The sequence below is a fragment of the Chenopodium album genome, chromosome 22 (assembly GCF_948465745.1).
Source record: "Chenopodium album chromosome 22, dcCheAlbu1.1, whole genome shotgun sequence".
Lineage (NCBI taxonomy): Eukaryota > Viridiplantae > Streptophyta > Magnoliopsida > Caryophyllales > Amaranthaceae > Chenopodium > Chenopodium album.
The window spans coordinates 15,825,932-15,846,434 of NC_137855.1; the positions used below are offsets into that span (position 1 = coordinate 15,825,932).

General features: G+C 33.7%; 1 protein-coding gene across 3 annotated transcripts; it reads left to right on the forward strand.

The window, feature by feature from the left end:
* Positions 1–16,727: 16,727 nt before the first annotated feature.
* LOC145605340 (cyclic dof factor 1-like) lies at positions 16,728–19,650 on the forward strand. 3 transcript variants are annotated; one of them, XM_081661378.1, is made up of 3 exons: positions 16,730–16,987; positions 18,235–18,365; positions 18,569–19,650. In XM_081661378.1, the coding sequence occupies exons 2-3, from the start codon at positions 18,348–18,350 to the stop codon at positions 19,532–19,534; spliced, it is 984 nt and encodes a 327-aa protein (XP_081517504.1). In that variant the 5' UTR covers positions 16,730–16,987; positions 18,235–18,347; the 3' UTR covers positions 19,535–19,650. The 3 variants fall into 3 exon arrangements, with proteins under 3 accessions (XP_081517505.1, XP_081517504.1, XP_081517503.1); XM_081661377.1 differs by having other exon boundaries at positions 18,244–18,365; XM_081661379.1 differs by lacking the exon at positions 18,235–18,365 and having other exon boundaries at positions 16,728–16,987.
* Positions 19,651–20,503: the final 853 nt, after the last annotated feature.

The window sequence follows — 20,503 nt, forward strand, 5'->3', positions numbered from 1 at the left end:
AGAGTACTTTTTTGTTTTTTCATACAAAATACACACATACCTAAAAAAACCATTACTTACTTTTTAATTTTTCTACGTACTCCCTCCGTCTCCAAAACTTCGACCCTTTTAGGTTGATTTCGTGGTTATTAAGAAACTCAAATAAAAAGAAATAAATACATATTGGAAAGATAAATTTACATGGGGTTGTAAGAAAGTAGAGAGATAAAGTATTATACATATATATATATATATGTATATGTATATGTATATGTATATGTATATATATGTATATATATATATATATATATATATATATATATATATATATATATATATATATATATATATATATATATATATATATATATATATATATATATATATATATATATATTATGTAAGATTATAAAGTTTAGTTGTAGCCAATTAAATATTAATAAAGTTTAGTTGTATTTAAATGGGGGCAAATATGTAAAAGAGCATTTTAGGGATATAAGTTATATAACTTTCCATAAACTATTCATAAGAGTTTTCTTAAACTTTTTATAAGGTAGGGATAATTTTACTTTTCGCTTTTTTTAAAAGTACTTCATCCACTTTCTCCTCCTATTTTTTAAATAACGTGAAAAATACAAACAAGAACTATATATTTGGACGGAGGGAGTTAAAAAAAATAATGACCACTTAGAAATAAAAAAAAAAAAATGAGAAAATATAAGTTTATATTCTTGATAAACAAAGTATAGAAGAAAATATGTTTATCAAGTATAAAAAATGTAAATAAATCAACAACTTTTAGTCATATATGAGTCCCACAGTTTAGATTTATTTACCAAAAATGCCATGATGGCTAGATAAAATGACAAAAATTTAAATAAATAAATAACGCTTTTTTCATGTATGGGTGTAATGCCACGTATTTCGATACGTATTTTCTTATAATTATTATTTCCTAAAAAGAGTATTTTAGTAATTTATATTACTATTTAAATTTGGAGCCAAAGTGATATTTGAATTTTGGTGCCAAAAGTATTTTGAAATCTAATTATTTTTGATATGATTTATTATCCTTTTATTTTAAAAATCGGATTACGTATATATTTCTTATATTTTAATTAAAGCAAAAACTATATGTTATTAATTAAGTAAAAGGTCCAAAAATTCCCAATGATGGCTGAGAATTTTGGATTTTCTATGTATAGAAAATATGATTTTCTTAGTTATTTTATTGGTAAATAATTGGAATTTATTTAATAAATTATTTTATACAATATATATATATTTTATTTACACAATTATTTTAATTCCCTAAAACTATCAAACTAATTCCCTAAATATCTAAAGGAAGATTCGAAAATATGAGCTTAGGAAAGCTCAAATTTTCGGCCACCATAATGGATTTTGGGGTAATTTATTTTGGTAAATTGTATTTTTAATTATCTCCCTAAAATATCTTATTTTCCTTAATTTCATTTTTCCATCTCATCAAACTTTGATCATCTTATTTTCCTGCCTTATATTTCCCTTGATTCCCCAAGTAATTATTTTCACCATATTATTTTTCATGAAAACATGACTTCCATATTTTTATTATTCTCAATCACCTTAATATCAAAACTTTTCTTATTTCTTTATTGACTTCTCCAAGTAATTTCTTAAATCTTTTTAACATAATTCTTCCTACATTTTCCTACCACAATTTATGCATGAGCTAGCCATAAATACCCTTTGATTCATGGTCGGACACTCACACCAAATTCTCTAATTCTCTCTTAATTCTCTCTCAAATTCCTTTTTCCTTTCTTTTTCTTTTCTCCTCCTTTTGGTGCGCCACCACCACCAAGCACCACCTTCACCCAAGGCTGCTACCTCCAGCCACCGCTGGTCACCGATAACCACCACCAGCCGCGGCAGCCGCCTGCCGTCACCACCCCTTCCTTATCTTTTCCTTGGTTTCCTATATTTTCTTCTTCTCTCCTCTTAATCAATTAATTATTATTATTATGGGGATTTATAAATAAAATTATTATGAGTAGTTTTAATTATACAAAATCAGATTTTTATTCATGTTTACGAGAAAATAATTTATAAGGTTCATGTACATAAAGTTGGGGCTTTTAATTTAATTGTTGATTATTTGTTTACCTTATATTAACAAAAGTTATTTTTGTTTGTAGGGTGTGTTCAGTCAAGGTTCTTCAGGTTCTTTTGTGTGGTTTTGCTAGCAAGGATTAAGGTACGTTTAGGTGGCTAGATACCTTTGAAATTGATTAGATTGAATAAGCATGTTTTGAATGATTTTTATGATGATTGAATTAATTAAATTGAATTATAATTTTTGAAATAAAAGCATGTTTGAATAATTGGTTTTGATAAATAAATTTGAGTATTGATTTTAATATCATGTTTTGAATAATTTAAAGTATTATTCATGTTTAAAAAGTTTGATTTTGGAAGCATGTGGAATTGAATAAAAAGGATTTTCATTTATTTTGGAATTATTGGATTGAAAAGGATTTATTATTATAAAATCTTTACAAGCATGATTATCATATTAATCCCACTATGCGGATTCATTGAAGACTATGGACTTTGTATGTCCTATTCTTTCTCTAAGATAGCCTTGAAATAGTAGGAGACTAGCTTGGAGGGTATGCACACTTAAAGAGGAAATTGGGTTTTTGAAAATAATTGATTTTATTAATCATTATTTTGAGGTATTGGAATTATTTTGAGAATATTGAGAACTGATTTATAAATCATATTTATCGAATTATTGACTTATTGGAATTGGTTTTTAAAGCATGTTTGCGAATAAATTGAGTTTACATTATCTTGCACTTATCGTACTTAGCATATTTTTCTAACCCGTATTTCTTATTTGTTTTCGCCCTCTTTACCGTAATGGTAAACAAAGTGTTGACTAATTTCAGGTGGAGTCAATAATTGAGCATATATAGTCCCGGGAATGTCTTCACTTAGATTAGGAACATTGGTCTTTGTTTTTAATTATGAGTATTAATGACAATGGTTACTATTTATAGTTCATTTAACAAAGACGCGTATTGAAGTTTTTCGCTGCAAAGTATTGGTTTTATTTAGTAAGTCTTGGTAGCCCTGCGTAATCACGCGACAATAATACCCCTAAGTCTATCTCAACGGTATAATTATACGAATTATACTGTTATTTCCGTAGAGAGAGATTTGGGGGTGTTACAAAGTGGTATCAGAGCCAGGTTCTAAAAAGATTAAAATTAGGAATAATAAAAGTTGTAGGTAGGCTTAAGACGGCATATAGGGATTGATAGAGTTTCGCATTTGTGTGAGAGTCAAAAGCTTTATTTTTACATAGAACTATTTTCCTATTTGTGGAATGATGAATGAGAAAAGGATTATCGAGTTCTCTACGGAGGCCTATAATGCTTACGATTCTCTATCTATGAAAGGCTCGCCTTAACGTCGTAGGTAACTTTCCTGAGAGATGTGGGCTCGACCTCCTATATCATGACTCAAGTACATTATTATTTTCAAAAACAAGAAGAATTGAAACTATTTGAAACTTGTGTGTGATTATGTGTGCATTAAAGTTGGTGTTAAAACACCTTAGAGTATGGTCTAGGGGTCCAAAATTTTGAGTTATTACCCATGGTTGGGTGTTCTTGAGTTATGCTTGATTGATTGAGTAATGAATTGCTTATTGCAAATGAATTTTGACTTGAATTGTTTATGTCATTTAGCATTGAATTTATTGTTTTGCATGTGTATATGAAACAAATGGAAAGGATTGATGAAATGAGAAAGAATTATTTTAACTTGCATTACTTGAAAAATGATGGAATCACAGTTAGTGAGTTCATGACTAAAATTGTTACTTTGGCCTTAACCCTTTATGAGAAGTAAAATCTGAAAGTTTTGACTCAACCACCTTGGATGATTCTTTTGGCCTTAGCCCATCTACCTAGAGTTCCTAGATATCAACCTCTCTTTGATCAAGTATGGGGATGCGATCAAAGAGAATGAGATGTGGAATGAAAAGCACCATAATGAAGGGAAGTGCGTGGTTAGCAAGCATGTCTAGCCTTAAGAGGGATTTGCACTATGTGGAGCGTAAGTATGAACCTAGGAGGAAAGTTGTGAAGTTGCCTAAGCTTCAAAGAATTGTACCTTGAGAGAAGATGACCAAATGTACTACTTGAATGCCCAATTACCTTTTTCTTATCAAAAGGAACGCCACGAATTTGTTGAGTCCGGTGATGAGTCCATACCACCTCTTGGTAGGAGCAAAAATTACCCTTCTCCTTCTTATAGTCCAAGCTATGAACCTCTAAAACGTCCACTTTTGATATTGCTAAAAGGCCTAGAAATTGTGCCCAAGCTGCCAAAGAAAAGTCATCAAGCTAAAAATCCTAATGCTTCTTCAAGCCAATCTCGTGGCAATGTGAGCCCAGTCAAAAGCCCAAGCTATACTCCAGGCCCAGAAATGATCTAAGTAAATATGGGTCAAGTTCATTAGGCCTTACTCCAATCTATAGTGTTTATAAACCAACTTTCATGACTAAACCAAGTGATAGGCGAGATGATCCTGATTATGATCCAGTGGAAGATGGCTATGCTGAAATTGTTGCTTGAATAATTGAATTATGACTATGTTAATGCTTTCAATAATTGCCCTAGATGGAAAAAGTTGTACTTTCGTTAATTATTAATGAAAGAAAGTTATTTTATTTGTGTTACTAAATGAATTGAATGCTTATATATATGAGTAGAACTTGTTTTAATTTTTAAGTATGATAAGTCTGAAAACTATACCCAAGAAGTATGTCTGCAAGGATGAGAGATCAAGTGAGAATTAAGCGCGAAACACTGGTTCCAAAGCAGGGAAGGTCCTTACAAAGTTGACCCATATTACTGAAAACATCACAAAAGTGGTGAATAGGAAAAACCGAAATTCTAACCTTGACTCTTTCAGTGAAGTCTTTAAGAGAGTTGCTGAAACTAAACCACCTATTTACTTAGTGTAGGGAAGATTTCAAGCATTACCCCAAACTTAAACCCCACTGTGATCATACACTTAAGTACGATGGTGTCCAAAGGGAAGGAAACAAGAGAAAAAGAGTCGCCAACAAGTTTTAGGAACTTGTAAACCTTTCACAGGGTGAAGGTTACACCCCTTAACGATCCATGAGATCGTCAACTCCAATAGGTCTAGAACCATGACTGGTGTTTGGGGATGAGGAAACGAATCCAATCTTAAAGAGAAAGAATCCGCCCTATAAAATAGGCCTCTACTTTATTCTACTCGTATTTATGTGCGCTTTCTGACTAACATGTAATCAATAGGTTAACCCTAAACCTGTTTAATCTATGTTGGTTGAATATTAATGCACAAATAAAACTATTATTGGCGATCACTTGAATTAAAATCATATTAGCCTAAACCAAATTATTGATTATCTTATTAGGCGTGATTTCAAATACAAATTTCCTTTAAATAAGCATAAAAGGCGTGATCAAGCAATAAAAATAAATATATATCAAGAAACATAATAATAATCATAATTACAATCATCATAATCATAATATCAACAATAAAGCTTAATAATAATAGCAAGATCCTAGGCATGATACTAACAAGATTAATAACAAATCCTAGCATGTCACTAATGTATGCGGTATGGTGTTTTGTAAAAGGCTAGTTAAGAAGAGCTAGAGGGAGAAAGAATAAGCTATATTGCTTAAGAGAAAGAAGAGAAGAATTAAAGAATTTTGAGTTTGGTTTTAAGGATACACAATTGGGTGTCTACACTTAGGAAAAGAGGACCTAGCCAGCCTTAGCTTGAAAACTAGATTAGGAAGTTTGATAAGTTGTTTGATGCTATCAATTTCCCAAGTGAGTTGAGGGTGAATAATGGGGTTTACTACTGAAGAAGCTGACTTATGGTGGGCCCAAAGAAGGGATGAGCTGTTGAAGAGACCAAACTTTGGGTGGGATGAGTTTAAGGAAGCCTTGAGGGAGAAGTTATACCCTTCCTACCTGAGAAAGCAGAAATGCATGGAGTTTACCAACCTGAGAATGTCAATCAACGAGTACTACAACAAATTCATTGAGTTGATGAGGTTTTCCCTGGAAGTATTCCCTACTGAAACCATTAAGGCTCAGAGATTTGAGCAAGGCCTAACCTTAACCCTCCAAGGGAAGCTAGGGGAGTGACCTTTGAGACCGTAGATGAAGTTTACGGCCGTGCAGCCCACCTTTACAGAATCATGGGGAGGAAACTGGAGCATGTTTGAGAGAAAAGGAAGAACCCAAACTTTTTTCACGGGGGTGAAAAGAGGCATTAGCCCAGTGGAAATTACCAAGGAAATTTAGGAGATAGGAGGAAAAACAAGGGAAACTTTGGGAAAGGGAATGGAGGACAGTCGTCCAACAATAGAGGTGAGAAGCCTGAGAGGAAGTATTTCTACAAGCGGTGTGAGAAAGACCACCTAAGGAAGGACAATGAGGGGAAGCCAATAACTTGTCGTTATTGCCAGAAGTTGGGACACCGTAAGTATGAGTGCTACAAGTGAGAAGCCGACGTTAATTAGGGAAAGGTAAAAGAGTCTAGTGCTCCTAGTAAACCACCCTAGTCTAGTGAGCCTACACCTAAGGTTGGAACTAGTAGCGGTGCGGGAGGTGCCCCAAAGGGTTGTGTGTTCGAGATGAATAGTCGTCAGGCTGAGTCTGCTAATGATGTGGTAATTGGTGTTTTCTTTATTAGTTCTTTGCCTGTGAAAGTCTTGTTTGATTTAGGGGCATCACATTCTTTTATTTCTAAGAGAGTAGTTGGAAGTCGCGGGTTAGAGAGTCTTGAGTCAGTTTCTTTAGATGTGTCCATTCTGTCTGGGGAAGTAAGGAGTTGTTCCAAGTTGTTTTTGAAGGTGCCGATTTCCATTTATGGGGTAGAATTCCCGGTGGATTTGATTGAGTTTGATTTAAATGACTTCGATGTGATTCCGGGTATAGAGTGGTTGGGAAGGTATGAAGTAAAGATCGATTATGCAGCTGAAAAGGTTACTTTGACTACCCAAGTGAGACCAAAGTGGTGTATAAAAGGGGTGGGAAAAGTTCAGGGTTGAGAATTGTTTTTGCAAAACAACTGCAAAAGCTGGTTAAGAAGGGTTTTCCTTTGTTCCTATATAGTGATCAAGAGGTTGAAAGTGACGAAAAGAAGCGTGATGGGAGTATTCCTGTTGTAGAAGAGTTTTCGGATGTGTTTCCAAACGAGATACCTAGTATGCCACCAGTAAGGAATTTTGAGTTCACTATCGACCTAGTGCCTAGAACTGACCTATTTCTAAGGCTCCATATAAGATGGCTCCAGCTGAGATGAAGGAGTTGAAGACTCAGTTAGATAATTTGTTGGAAAAAGGTTACATTCGACCTAGCTCATCCCATTGGGGAGCTTCAGTGTTGTTTGTGATGAAAAAGGATGGAAGTATGAGGTTATATATCGATTATCAAGAATAAAATAAGGTGACAGTGAAGAATAAGTATCCATTACCAAGGATCAATGATTTGTTTGACCAGTTGAAAGGAGCAAGGGTGTTTTAAAGATAGATTAGAGATCGGGTTATCATCAGTTGAGGATTGCGGAACAAGATATTGCAAAAAGTGCTTTTAGGACCTGTTTATGGTCATTATGAGTTCACAATTATGCCATTTGGTTTGACTAATGCACCAACAGTGTTTATGGATTTGAATGGGAGGTAGAGAAGATGGTTGGAGTACATAAGTGATTACACATTGGATATTCAATATCATGAAGGAAAGGCCAATGTGGTGGCAGACGCATTGAGTAGGATGTCAGAACATTCGATGAATGTGATGGTGTGGAATTTCATAAGTTGAATTTGGAAGTGATGGAGCAAGGTGAAGTGACTAGGATGTTGAATGCCTTGATGATTCAATTATCCATTTATGACAAAATAAGGGAAAGTCAACTGGAAGATGAGAAGTTGAAAGCGATTAAGAAGAAGATTGATGAAGGTCAGGTGTTGGATTTCACCATTGGTGATGAAGGGAGTATTCGTTTTAAAGGAAGATGGTGTGTACTGCAAAATCGTGGAGATTTGAAGCAGATATTGATGGAAAAGGCTCATAATTCTCCTTATTTAATTTATCTAGAAGGGGATAGGTTGTATAAGGACATGAAGAATACTTTTTGGTGCCAATATGAAAAGAAAAATAGCAGAATTTGTGGCTAAGTGTTTCACATGTCAGAAGTGAAGATTGAGCATCGTAGGCCCCAAGTAAAGTTCCAATCGTTGGAGGTGCCCAAGTAGAAATGGAATTAGATTTCCATGGATTTTGTTAGAGCCTTGCCAAGGACCAAGGAAAGGAATGACATTATTTGGGTAATAGTGGACGTACAGGTTGAAGAAGTCAGCAGCGTTCACACCCATGAGAAGTACTTGGACCATGGATCAATTGGAAAGAGCTTATGTGAAGTTTGCGGTGAAGTACCATGGGGTATCCACGGATATCATTTCGGATCGAGATTCGATATTTCTGTCTAATTTCTGGCAAAGTTTGCAAAAAGCGATGGGAATGAAGTTGGTAATGAGCACAGTGACAGACTAAAGTCGTATCATCTAATCAAAAGTAATTCCTAAAACCACTAACTAATAATAGATAGGGAAGTAGGGTCGAATCCACAGGGAAACTGGTCTTTATATTCCTAATTAATTATTATAATCTAAATTATTAAGTAACCAAAATATTATTATAAAAGGGATAACTATACTACAAAGGGTAAAAGTAGCGAAGAGTAAAGGATAGAGAAAAATCAATGACTTAAAGACCTAGGGCATAGGTTCACCAATAAATAATACTCCAGGGTAAAACATAATAATTAATCATCAATGCAACAATTAACAAGATCATAAAGGGCTTTCGCTACGTATTACAATCACAGAATTAATTTACCGGTATTAAATCTCATCTCTCGAATCTCGACTTAACCATTTATAGATTAACCCGCCTATTGAAACTAGACCTAAACATCAATTCTCATCTTTCGAATCTCGAATCAATATTGTCAAACTCATGCATAAAAGATCATGCCTAATCTAGTCACAGAGCATTAAACCAATCAATAGGAAATTAATCTAGCATTGATAATTAACAACAATAAATTACCCCTTCATATTATTTATGGATCCCATAAACCCAAGAAAGAGAACTACTCACACATAATTAAATCTAAACTAATCAAAGCAATAAAATAAGACATGATCGAAGGAATAAAATAAATAACAGAGATTAAGAGGAAAGAAATCGTTACCATAGTAATCGGAATAAAGAGTTGAGTTAAGAACAAAGTATAAAGTGTAGAGAGAGAAAATAAGCTTAAGTAGAGAGAGAAAGTCTGAGGGAAATAATTACAAAAGTAAAGAGAGAATAAGGAAGTGTAAAAGAATACTAAACTTGCTTAACGAAAACATATTTATATTAAGCAAGAATCCTTAACTAAAACAAACTAAACGACTCTTAAAACGTCCTAATCAAAGACACACGCCCGACCGGGCGCCACACCGCCCGACCGGGCACGCCTTTTTGATTGGGCGAAGGGCTGCTGCGATATAAGTCTTTTTAGCCCGATCGGGCGCGCCATTGGGCGGATCATCGGGCGGATACCCTTGGGCCGCTTGGACTCCTCGTTTGGGCTCATAACTTGGCCCAAATCAAATATCCTCTTTGGGGATTTAATCATTCGGTCTAAATGCCTCGTCTTCACATAAGTCGAGCCCCTACTCACCGGTTTGATTACTCTAACCGATCTTGGGCTACGAAAGATGGTCGTGCTCCTCCAATGCTCGTAGTTGCTCCATAAAATCCCGGGAAAATACTCCAAAGGTGCAATTCCCTACAAAACTCAACCAAAACTACGAAAACACTAGAAAACACATATTAGTAATAAAAGTGGCTCTAAAGAGCCAAAAACACTACTAATTATGACCAAGGGACGGGGGTAAAATGGACATATCACACATACGACAGATGGTCAGACTAAAAGAATAATTCAGACATTGGAGGATATGTTGAGAGCTCATATGATGGAGTATCAAGGGTCTTGGAAAACCACTTGGATTTAATAGAGTTCTCTTACAACAACAGTTATCATGCAAGCATTGGAATGTCACTATGAAGCTTTGTACGGTCGAAAGTGTAGAAGCCTAATTTGTTTAAATGATATAAGTAAGACTATGGTACTTGGACCTGAAATGATTGAGGATATGGTGAAACAAGTTAAGTTGATATAGGAAAAGATTAAAGCAGCTCAAGCTCGACAAAAAAGTTATGTTGATTTGAAAAGGAGGGAGGAAGAATATAAAGTAGGAGAGAAAATGTTGTTGAAAATTTTACCCATGAAAGGTGTGATGAGGTTTGGAAAAGGGGAAAGCTAAGCCCAAAGTACATAGGGTCATACGAGATCATCCAGAAAGTGGGAAAATTAAAGTGGCTTATAAGTTGGAGTTGCTCAATGAGTTTGAAAGGGTTCACAATATGTTCCATGTAAGCCAAATTCGAAAGTATATTCCTGATGTGACACATGTGCTGTAGCTAGAAACCATAGAGATGGATGAGACTTTAACCTAGGAGCACAAGGAACAAGGATGTGAGTACTGAGTATTGTGAAAGTGTTATGGTCAAATCAGAAAACAGAGGAAGCTACATGGGAAGCTGAGGCTGATATGAGGAAACGCTATCCAGAGTTGTTTGCCTAAGGTTAGTGGTTGAGTTACGGGGGCGTAACTCCTTTTAGGGGGGGGGGGGTAGAGGCCGATATGGTTTCGCGCGTTTGCTTTTCGAGTCATTTTTGAGTGATTTTGAGTCTTTGTTGAGTTGATTGTAGTCTTGAGCCAAGTTAGGATGTGCGTGAAATAATACATTTAAATCGATTTCGTTTATCTTTTGGCTAAGTTTTAGGACAAAACTTCTTTAAAGGGGGGTAGACTGTAATACCTTGTATTTTGATACGTATTTTCTTATTGTTATTATTTCCTAAAAAGGGTATTTTAGTAATTTATATTACTATTTAAATTTTAGAGCCAAAATGATATTTGAATTTTGGTGCCAAAAGTATTTTGAAATCTAATTATTAATTTGGATAAGATTTATTATCCATTTATTTTAAAAATTAGATTATGTGTATATTTGGATATTTAAAGTAAAGCAAAAAATTTATTTTATTAATTAAGTAAAAGGTCCGAAAATTCCCAATGATGGCTGAGAATTTCGGATTTTCTATGTATAGAAAATATGATTTTCTTAGTTATTAATTGGTGAATAATTGGTATTTATTAACTAGTTATCTTATACAATATGTATTATTTACACAATTATTTTTATTCCTTAAAACTAGAAAATTAGTTCCCTAAATATCTAAAGGGAGGTTTGAATATATGAGCTTAGGAAAGCTCAAATTTTCGGCCACCATAATGGATATTAGGTAATTTATTTTGGTAAATTGTATTTTAAATTTTCTCCCTAAAATCTCTTATTTTTCTTAATTCCGGTTTTCCATCTCCTCAAAATTTGATCATGTTATTTTCCTATCTTATATTTTCCTTGATTATTCCCCAAGTAATTCTTTTTATCATATTATTTTTCATGATAACACACGTTTCATATTTTAATTATTCTCAATCACCTTTCCATATTTCTTTATTCACTTCTCCAAGTAATTTCTTAAATCTTTTCACCATAATTCTTCCTACATTTTCCTACCATAATTAATGCATGAACTAGCCTATAAATACCCTTTGATTCATGGCCGAACACTCACACCAAATTCTTTAATTCTATCTTGATTCTCTCAAATTTTCTTCTCCTTTCTTTTTCTTTTCTCATGCTTTTGGTGCGCCACCACCACCAAGCACCACCTCCACCCACGGCTGCCACCTCTAGGCACCGTCGGACACCGATCACCACCACCAGCCGCGACAGCCATCTAATGCCCCCACCCCTTCCTTCTCTTTTCATTGGTTTCCTATCTTTTCTTCTTCTCTTATTCAATTAATTATTATTATTATTATGGGGAATTTATAAAAAAAATTATTATTAGTAGTTTTAGTTATATAAAATCATATTTTTATTCATGTTTATGAGAAAATTATTTATAAGGTTCATGTACATATAGTTGGGGGCTTTTAATTTAATTGTTGTCATTTTTTGTTAACCTTATATTAATTAAGGTTATATTTTTTGTAGGGTATGTTTAATTAAGGTTCTTTAGGTTCTTTTGAGTGGTTTTTCTAGCAAGGATCAACATACGTTTAGGTGGCTAGATACCTTTGAAATTGATTGGATTGAATAAGCATGTTTTGAATGATTTTTATGATGATTGAATTAATTAAATTGAATTGTGATTTGTGAAATAAAAGCGTGTTTGAATAATTGGTTTTGATACATAAATTGGAGTATTAATTTTTATATCATCTTTTGAATAATTGAAAGTAATATTCATGTTTAAAAGGTTTGATTTTGGAAGCATGTGGAATTGAATAAAAATGAGTTTTAATTATTTTGGAATTATTGGATTGAATTATTATAAAAGCTTTACAAGCATGATTATTATATTAATCCCTCTATGTGGATTCATTAAAGACTATGGACTTTGTATGACCTAGTCTTTCTCTAATAATAGCCTTGAAATAGTAGGAGACTAGCTTGGAGGGTATGCACACTTAGAGAAGAAATTGGGTTTTTGGAAATAATTGATTTTATTAATCATTATTATTGAGTTATTGGATTTTTTTTGAGAGAATAATGAGAATTGATTTATAAATCATGTTTATCGAATAATTGAGTTATTAGAATTGGTTTTTAAAGCATGTTTGCGAATAATTGAGTTTAGATTATATTGCACTTATCGTACTTAGCATATTTTGCTAACCCGTATTTCTTATTTGTTTTGGTTTGCCTTGTTTACCATAATGGTAAGCAGTGTAGACTAATTTCAGGCAAAGTCAATAATTGAGCATATGGAGTCACGGGAATGTCTTCACCTAGATTAAGAATGTTGGTCTATGTTTTTTATTATGAGTACTCATGACAATGGATACTATTCTTAGTTCATTTAACAAAGAAGAGTACTGAAATTTCCGGCTGCAAAGTATTGGTTTTATTTAGTAAATCTTGGTAGGCTTGCGTACACTCGGCGGTAATACGCCTAAGTCTATCTCTACGGTATAATTACACGTGTTATACTTATATTTCCGTAGACGGAAATTTGGGGGTGTTACAATGGGTTCCATAGTTTTTGATTTATTCACCAAAATGACATGCTGACTAAACAAAATTGTTGATTTATTTAAGATTTTGCCATCTGATAAACACATTTTGTTTATCAAAGAGATAAATTAGGACTTCCTAAAAAAAAAAAAAAGAACATGTAAAAAAACAAAAAAAGAACATTTTATAATAGAAAAATAAACATGTAAGTTATACAATACAATTACAAAAATGAACATTCAATTTTATATGTTCATGATGTTCATTTATTTATAATTAATTAACATCTCTTACACTATTGGTGTTAATTTATAGGAAAAATTGCTCCCATTAATCTGAACTTTGCCTCATCCGCCGAAAATAATCCCAACTTTCGTTTATTATCTATCACTCCCAACTTTAGGGGGTATTAATTTTTGTTGCACCCAACAGGTCATCTAACCTGATGTAGTAGGTTACCTAGACACGTGTCAGCGTATGATTGGCTTAATTTTTTTTTGTTTAAAAAAAAAAGAAAAAAAACCCCACAAACCACCCATGCCCAGCGGTTGCCACCACGCCCTCACCCACCCCGCCGGAAAATCACCCCCACCCCCGAAAAACCCCTCCCTTGCTGCCGGAAACCACCGCCCAGCCTTCGCCCTACCTCGAAACCCACCCCTTCCCTTCCCACACCCCCGAAAACCCCTCCCTCGTTCCCGGAAACCATCGCCCAGCACTCCCCCTTCCCTCGTTCTCGGAAACCGCCTCCCAGCCCACCTTCCTACTTCCCCTTCCCCCTGCGCACTTCACACACTTCACCAACCTCCCTGCTTCCATTTCCCTGCAACTCCACCAACATCCCGTTGCAACCATGACCACCAGCAAGGGCAGCAACAACCTGCTTTTACCCAAAATCCCCCAAATCTTAACCCTTAACCCGAACATTCGAAACACTACAAGAACGCGACGAAATCAGCCACCAGGGTTGAAATCAACCATTCAACCCCAACATCGACCGATTTCAGCCATTTGTGGCCAATTTTGGTGGTCGATTTTGGGGAGGGGTGTTGTTTTATGGTGGGGAAACAGTCATGTAGGTGTGGTGGCTGGCCATTTTCGGCCATTGTGGTAGTCGATTTGGCTGGATGGTGGGTTACGTGAGGGGAGAGTGTGCGCTGGTGGTGGTGGTGTGGTGGTGGAGGTGGGGCTGGTGCTGAATTAGTTTTAGGATTTTTTTTTTTTTTGTTTTCATTTTCCTTTTTTTTTATTTTTTATTTTTTTTTCCAACCAATTACATATTGACACGTGTGCAAAAAAATTTAATTCACAAATGTTAACCTGATTAACAGGTTTCAGGTAAATTGGGTGCAATATAAATTAATACCCCCTAAAGTTGGGAGTGATAGATAATAACGAAAGTTGGGATTAGTTTCGGCGGACGAGGCAAAGTTCAGATTAATGGGAGCAATTTTTCCTAATTTATATACAAGGTTTTTTTTTTTAAAATTTTTTTTTTATTTTTATTTTTAAATTGGAAAAAATTTGAATACCTAAGTTAGATTAAATAAAATGGGTCGAGTGTAACAAAGAAAAAAAAAGAGTTATTTACTCTATTAAAGAAACCCTAAAACTTTCTTTGTTCTCTCTATACAAACCTAGCTCCCATAGTAAAATTTAGGGGCTGCCATCGATTTTTTTTCAATGGTAAACCCCAATTTCTTCTTTAATCTAATGTTTCAAGACAATAGAGATCACCGACAGTATGATGATTATAGTCAGTCCCTCCGAGTAGGGTTTAGTCAGTCCCTCCGAGTAGGGTTTAGTCAGTCCCTCCGTGTAGGGCTTAATATTGTTTATTTGTTTGTCTTTAATGTGTGCAGGGATACAAATTTGGAAGATTCATTTTGCAAATTTGTGGAATTACGGGTCTGTTGGTATATGGGTGCAGATTTAGAAGATTCGTCTTTCAAATTTGCAGATCTTGATGACCAATCAAGATTTATCACTTTTACGACTATACATCAATGGAGCTCCGTCAAAAACAATACAAAGACATCTAAAATTATCCAGGAGCAGTTCAGAATTGGTGTCTCAGGGTTGTTTAATTCTTATATTGAGAATTTAGATCTTTTAAGGGATGATTATAAGTGTCGAATGACTGTTATTATTTAATAAATCGCTCCTCCCTATTCTATTATTTTTTTAAAAAATAAAGGGTCAAGTGTAATTCAAAATTGTGTTAGTTTAAAGTATCCCACAATATTTTAAAAGTGCTTCAAAATTTTTAAAAGTGTTTCAAAAATAGCATGGATAAGAATGATAATACTAAAAGGAGTTCCAAATTCCTCAAACAGTGGGGATCGTGCTTCACATTGACATCGCCAAAAAGTGTCCAAGAAATTGACGTCAGCACTAAATTTCAGCCACGAAAATTTTATGTGGCCTAGCTTTCTTCCTTTTTGCTGACTCACTTGCACATCTGGCCTCTTTCTAGAGCTTTGCTGATTCATTCGGATAGTACTTCTATTAATTTAATATTTTTTCCTTTTCAAATCAATAATTACACACCGAAACTTCAGAAAGACTTGCGTGGACCTGATTCACAATAATATTATTATGGACTAGAGGTTATACACACGCAACTGACATTATATTGAACATAGTGACCCTTATTTTTGACATAGTAACCTTATTTTTAACATAGTAACCTTTATTAAAACTAGTATAACGCTTAATATTGTTGTGAAGTTGAAATACGACGTATGACCCTAATTTTAACATAGTGATCTTTATTATTTATATTGACCACTATATAAAATATTTCATTGAAAAAATTAACCTCGTATATTGTATATATTATTAAAATGACTTTTATTTCAACATAGTGACCTTAATTATTAATATAGTGACTTTTTTTTATTAATAAAAAAACCACAGTTTCTCTAATGTTAGTGGTCCACAATAAATTAGTGTGAACCAGGTCCATTTAAGAATTTGTACCGAAACTTTCACCTCAATTTGTACTCAAGTGCTTAGGACACAATTTTATTTTTCTCAGTCACTTGTAATTTGCTCCATGTTCTATTAAAAATGTTGTTATATGTCTCGTTTTTATCTTTGATTATGGAGATTATAATTTTATTTCTATTTTTGTCTATTATCAATTGTACAAGTAAAAGTTGTCTGAGGCAACCAATTGATGACGGAGGAATTAGGCATCACTGAAAATTAATTATTGGATTATAGATCACTTTGGTTTTTAAATTTGACTTATATTACACTCCGTATTTTCTACGACACTTTAAAATTGATATATATATATATATATATATATATATATATATATATATATATATATATATAAACTTTCAACACATTTTTTATTAATACGAGTATTCGATATATAAAAAAAAATGGGATAATGAATTAGTTTCTTAAGTTTGTTTAAAAAAAATAAGGTTATTTGTTCTTAAATAAATCACAAAAAAAAAAAAAAAAAAAAAAAAAGAAAGAAAGAAAGAAAGAAACAACCAAGTGACTTTATTGTCACCATAGACTTCCTCTGTTTGAAACTTAGAGACAGGCTGTTATTGTTTACAACAACAAAAAATTCTTTCACATCATATTTAAGATTCTTGACAAAATCACATTTAATTGTTGGATTATGAATTCCAAAGATTGATATAAACCCAATTTCTTTGAAAATCATATTCATGTTTGTCATTAGCTTGATTCAATTCTATGGTAAGTTTATCTTCCTTTCTTGTTAGTTATGCTTATGATTTTCATTTCATATGCTCTTTAATGATATACTGCGTTTGGAGTTATATATGTAGTCACAAATTATTAATGTGTTAATTGTTTTTTAGTATGGTTAATTAAAAAAAAATGGGTTGTGATGAATGATTTATGTTTATAAGATATTTGCAATTATATATTTGGAGTTTTTCTTAATATAACGTAAGATGTTAATCTCAAAGTTGACAATGTTTGATTGTGAATATCTATATACTACCCTTTTTTTTTTTTTTTGTGTTTGAAAAACATGAATATTAAAATATAATGAAAAACATGAATATTATGAATTTGAGTTTAGAATGGTTTCTGCTTTGTCCGTCTCTAATCACCATAAAAACAGGAAGAACTTTTAGAGACGAGGGGAAAACCGTTTGGCGGGGCTTATATGTGCTCTATGTTTAGTTGCTTGCTAATTGATATGTTCCTTGAGATTTTTTTTATATAATTTATTAGTTATGTCAAAATTCTGACAACATTAATTTATACTTGAGGTATCATCTGAAATCTGCACAAATACTGATAGTGAATACTAAGCTTTAAGAGTTTCAGTCTCTTAATTAGATGAAAACCTGTTTTTTAAGTACTAGTAGGAAGGTAGAAGCATTGGCTGTATTCGAGCACGGCTCGTTTTAACAAACGTTAGTCTGATGACTGTGATCTGTTGCTGGTACCTAGCCTGTGAACTTGTGAAGTATCTTGCTTGTACATAGATGTCTTTGAAGTTGTTTGGCTTAACTTTGGTTACAACATATTCGTATATAACTGTAAGTGGAATGAATGATAAGAAATCAGTTATTTCTAGCTGTGTTCTGTTTCTTTGATTATTAAGGTATCTCTGAAGCCTTGTGTTTGTATATTTCTTGATTTTGAAGCCATTTCTATATCTAGACTAGGCTTGTGTTATCCATAAATGTCGTGTCTTCTGTTCATATCTAGTTCTCCCATTAGGAAAGTAGAAGTACCAGTAAAACTAATTTTGAGATCCTACTAGTACCATTGTTGGTAGAAGGCTTCACTTGTTACAATTTTTAACAAAAAATAATAAAAATAAATAAAAGTGTACATTGAGTGGTTTTGTGACTTTTGTCTGATGATATTTTTGTTAAAAAAAAATTGGAAGTTAATTTCTCTCTGAATTCAGAGATTTTTATAGCAATTGCAATATGGTCTAAGTTGTATTTGACACGATATAGTTGCTGCAGTTTGCTGACATTGCTCTCAACATCCTTGAACTTGTGTTGGTTTGTAACGTTTATTCAATGTTGTCCTCTGATAATTTCCAGAACCAGTAATTTGGTTTGTCAAGATGGTAATCCAGGATAAGGTATATATCTTTTTTAGACTAATGCATTCTTCGAAGTTATAATGTTAAATACAAGTATATATCATGAGAAATGCTAATTGTATGCATTTGATAACATTGAACAAGGTGTGTCCGTCATAATTTTCCATGTAAGATACAAAGTATATTATGCTTCATACATGGTTATGGGAATATATCATAAAATGATCACTCTTGAACATCAGGTATCATCCCCTGGAACAATCAATATACCAGAAAACACCTTCACCAATGAAAGTTCTGGCAATGAAAGAGTTTCTAGCTTAGAGTATCCAGATATCACATCTTCTGCACAACAATATACTGAAGCCGCAGACAAAAGTCCAGAGGCAAGCAAAGCTGCTAGCATGATAGAGCTTGATATTCCTGTGTCTTGCCCACGTTGCAACAGCATGGAAACAAAATTTTGCTATTTCAACAATTGCAATATTAACAAGACTAGACACTTTTGTTGGAGTTGCCAAAGATACTGGACAATTGGGGGAGCTATAAAAAATCTTCCCATGCGATCAGGTCAATGCAAGAGCAAACATGCATCTTCGCATCTCCTACCTTTATGTACATCGTCTGACAAGCTTGCTATTGAAGAGCCTGGAAAGCTTTCAGAAACATTTTCCATTGCCCACAGAGAAAGAACCAGACTTGTTTCATCGAGTTGCTCTTTGATGAGAAATAACGAAGTTCAACATACTATGCAGGGCCCTTTGGATACTCCTTATCCTTCAAACCTTGATTGGAATGACAAAGCATTGCTAGTTCCTTGGAACAGTCCTAAAATGGGTTTGATTCCAAACTTTACCAGTAGTTCATCTCTGTCAAACTCTGTTGAAAATAGTGACTGTTCCGGATATACTTCTCCATGTTTTAGGAAACATTCAAGGGATCTATATTCACAAGATGAAGAGAAAAATGATAAGGGTCTAACAAAGACATTGAGAATAGTTATCGACCCTGAGGAGGCTGCAAGAAGCTCTATACGGAGTACATTGGGAATAAAATCTGGTAAAGCTGATAGCATTCGGAATGGTTATATGTTTAGAGCTTTTCAATTCCGGCCTGAAGAAAATGCTGAAATATTAGAAGTTGACAGGGCGTTGGAGGCAAATCCTGTAGCTCTTTCAAGATCACAGAGATACCGTGAAAGCACTTAGAAATAAAATGTGATATTGTGATTCTCTACTTGAGCTGTTATATGGACAGTAGTTGGTGAGTCCACATTCTCTGTATTTTTTTTTTTTAATAGAATTATATACTAGACTTGTCGGGAGTTTGTTAACTTGTTTTAACAACTTAGCTTGTTGGAGGTATGAATGGATGTGGTGGTGGTTAATGAAGAAGCGGTGGACTTGTTATCCTTCACATAAGGGTAGTAATACTCCACCACAGCACCACCTCGCAAGGTTAGATACATTATCTCTAATCTGAGAATAATAATTCCCGCATCCCTTGCTCCTCCAACTACGACCACCTCATCCCATTTACCACCTTTTATAAGACTCCATAAGTTCCTTATTCATCCCCCATTTCCAACATGTCTTCTGATTATCTTTTTGTCATGCTTCATTGTAAAAGTAGTTTTTTGAACCATATCTAATGTCTGGTATATGCCTTAACAAATACTACAGTTTCACTGAGGTCTGAGGTTGTTTGAATTTTAACAGTTTTGCAGAAAAAAGGCTGGTTGCTAAGATTTTTCTTAACACCTTACGTTTCTCACCTATCATGGCGTATTAAGTTATTATTCTATGTAGCATTGGATTGCCTAACATTATTATGCTATGAGACTCGATCTCTTTCCTTTGTATGGAGTAAGAAACTACAAAGATGATTCCAAATAAATCAAAAGTGTTGAGTATCCTCTTAATCCTTAAATAGATTAAGAAGATCATGTTACTCAAACTCTTCAAATAACCTCAAGAACATATATCAGCTCCAGCAACACTCTGACTTGAGTATCGACTGTGATGACTTCACACTTTATAAACCATAAATTTCGGTTTGTTTTTTTTTTATTTTTATTTTTATTTTTTTTTTTCAAAATTATACTTCGTATCTAACTGTGTCGGACATGAGTATGTGAGTCCGAATTGCATAATCAGTGATCCACATTTTGGATCTGA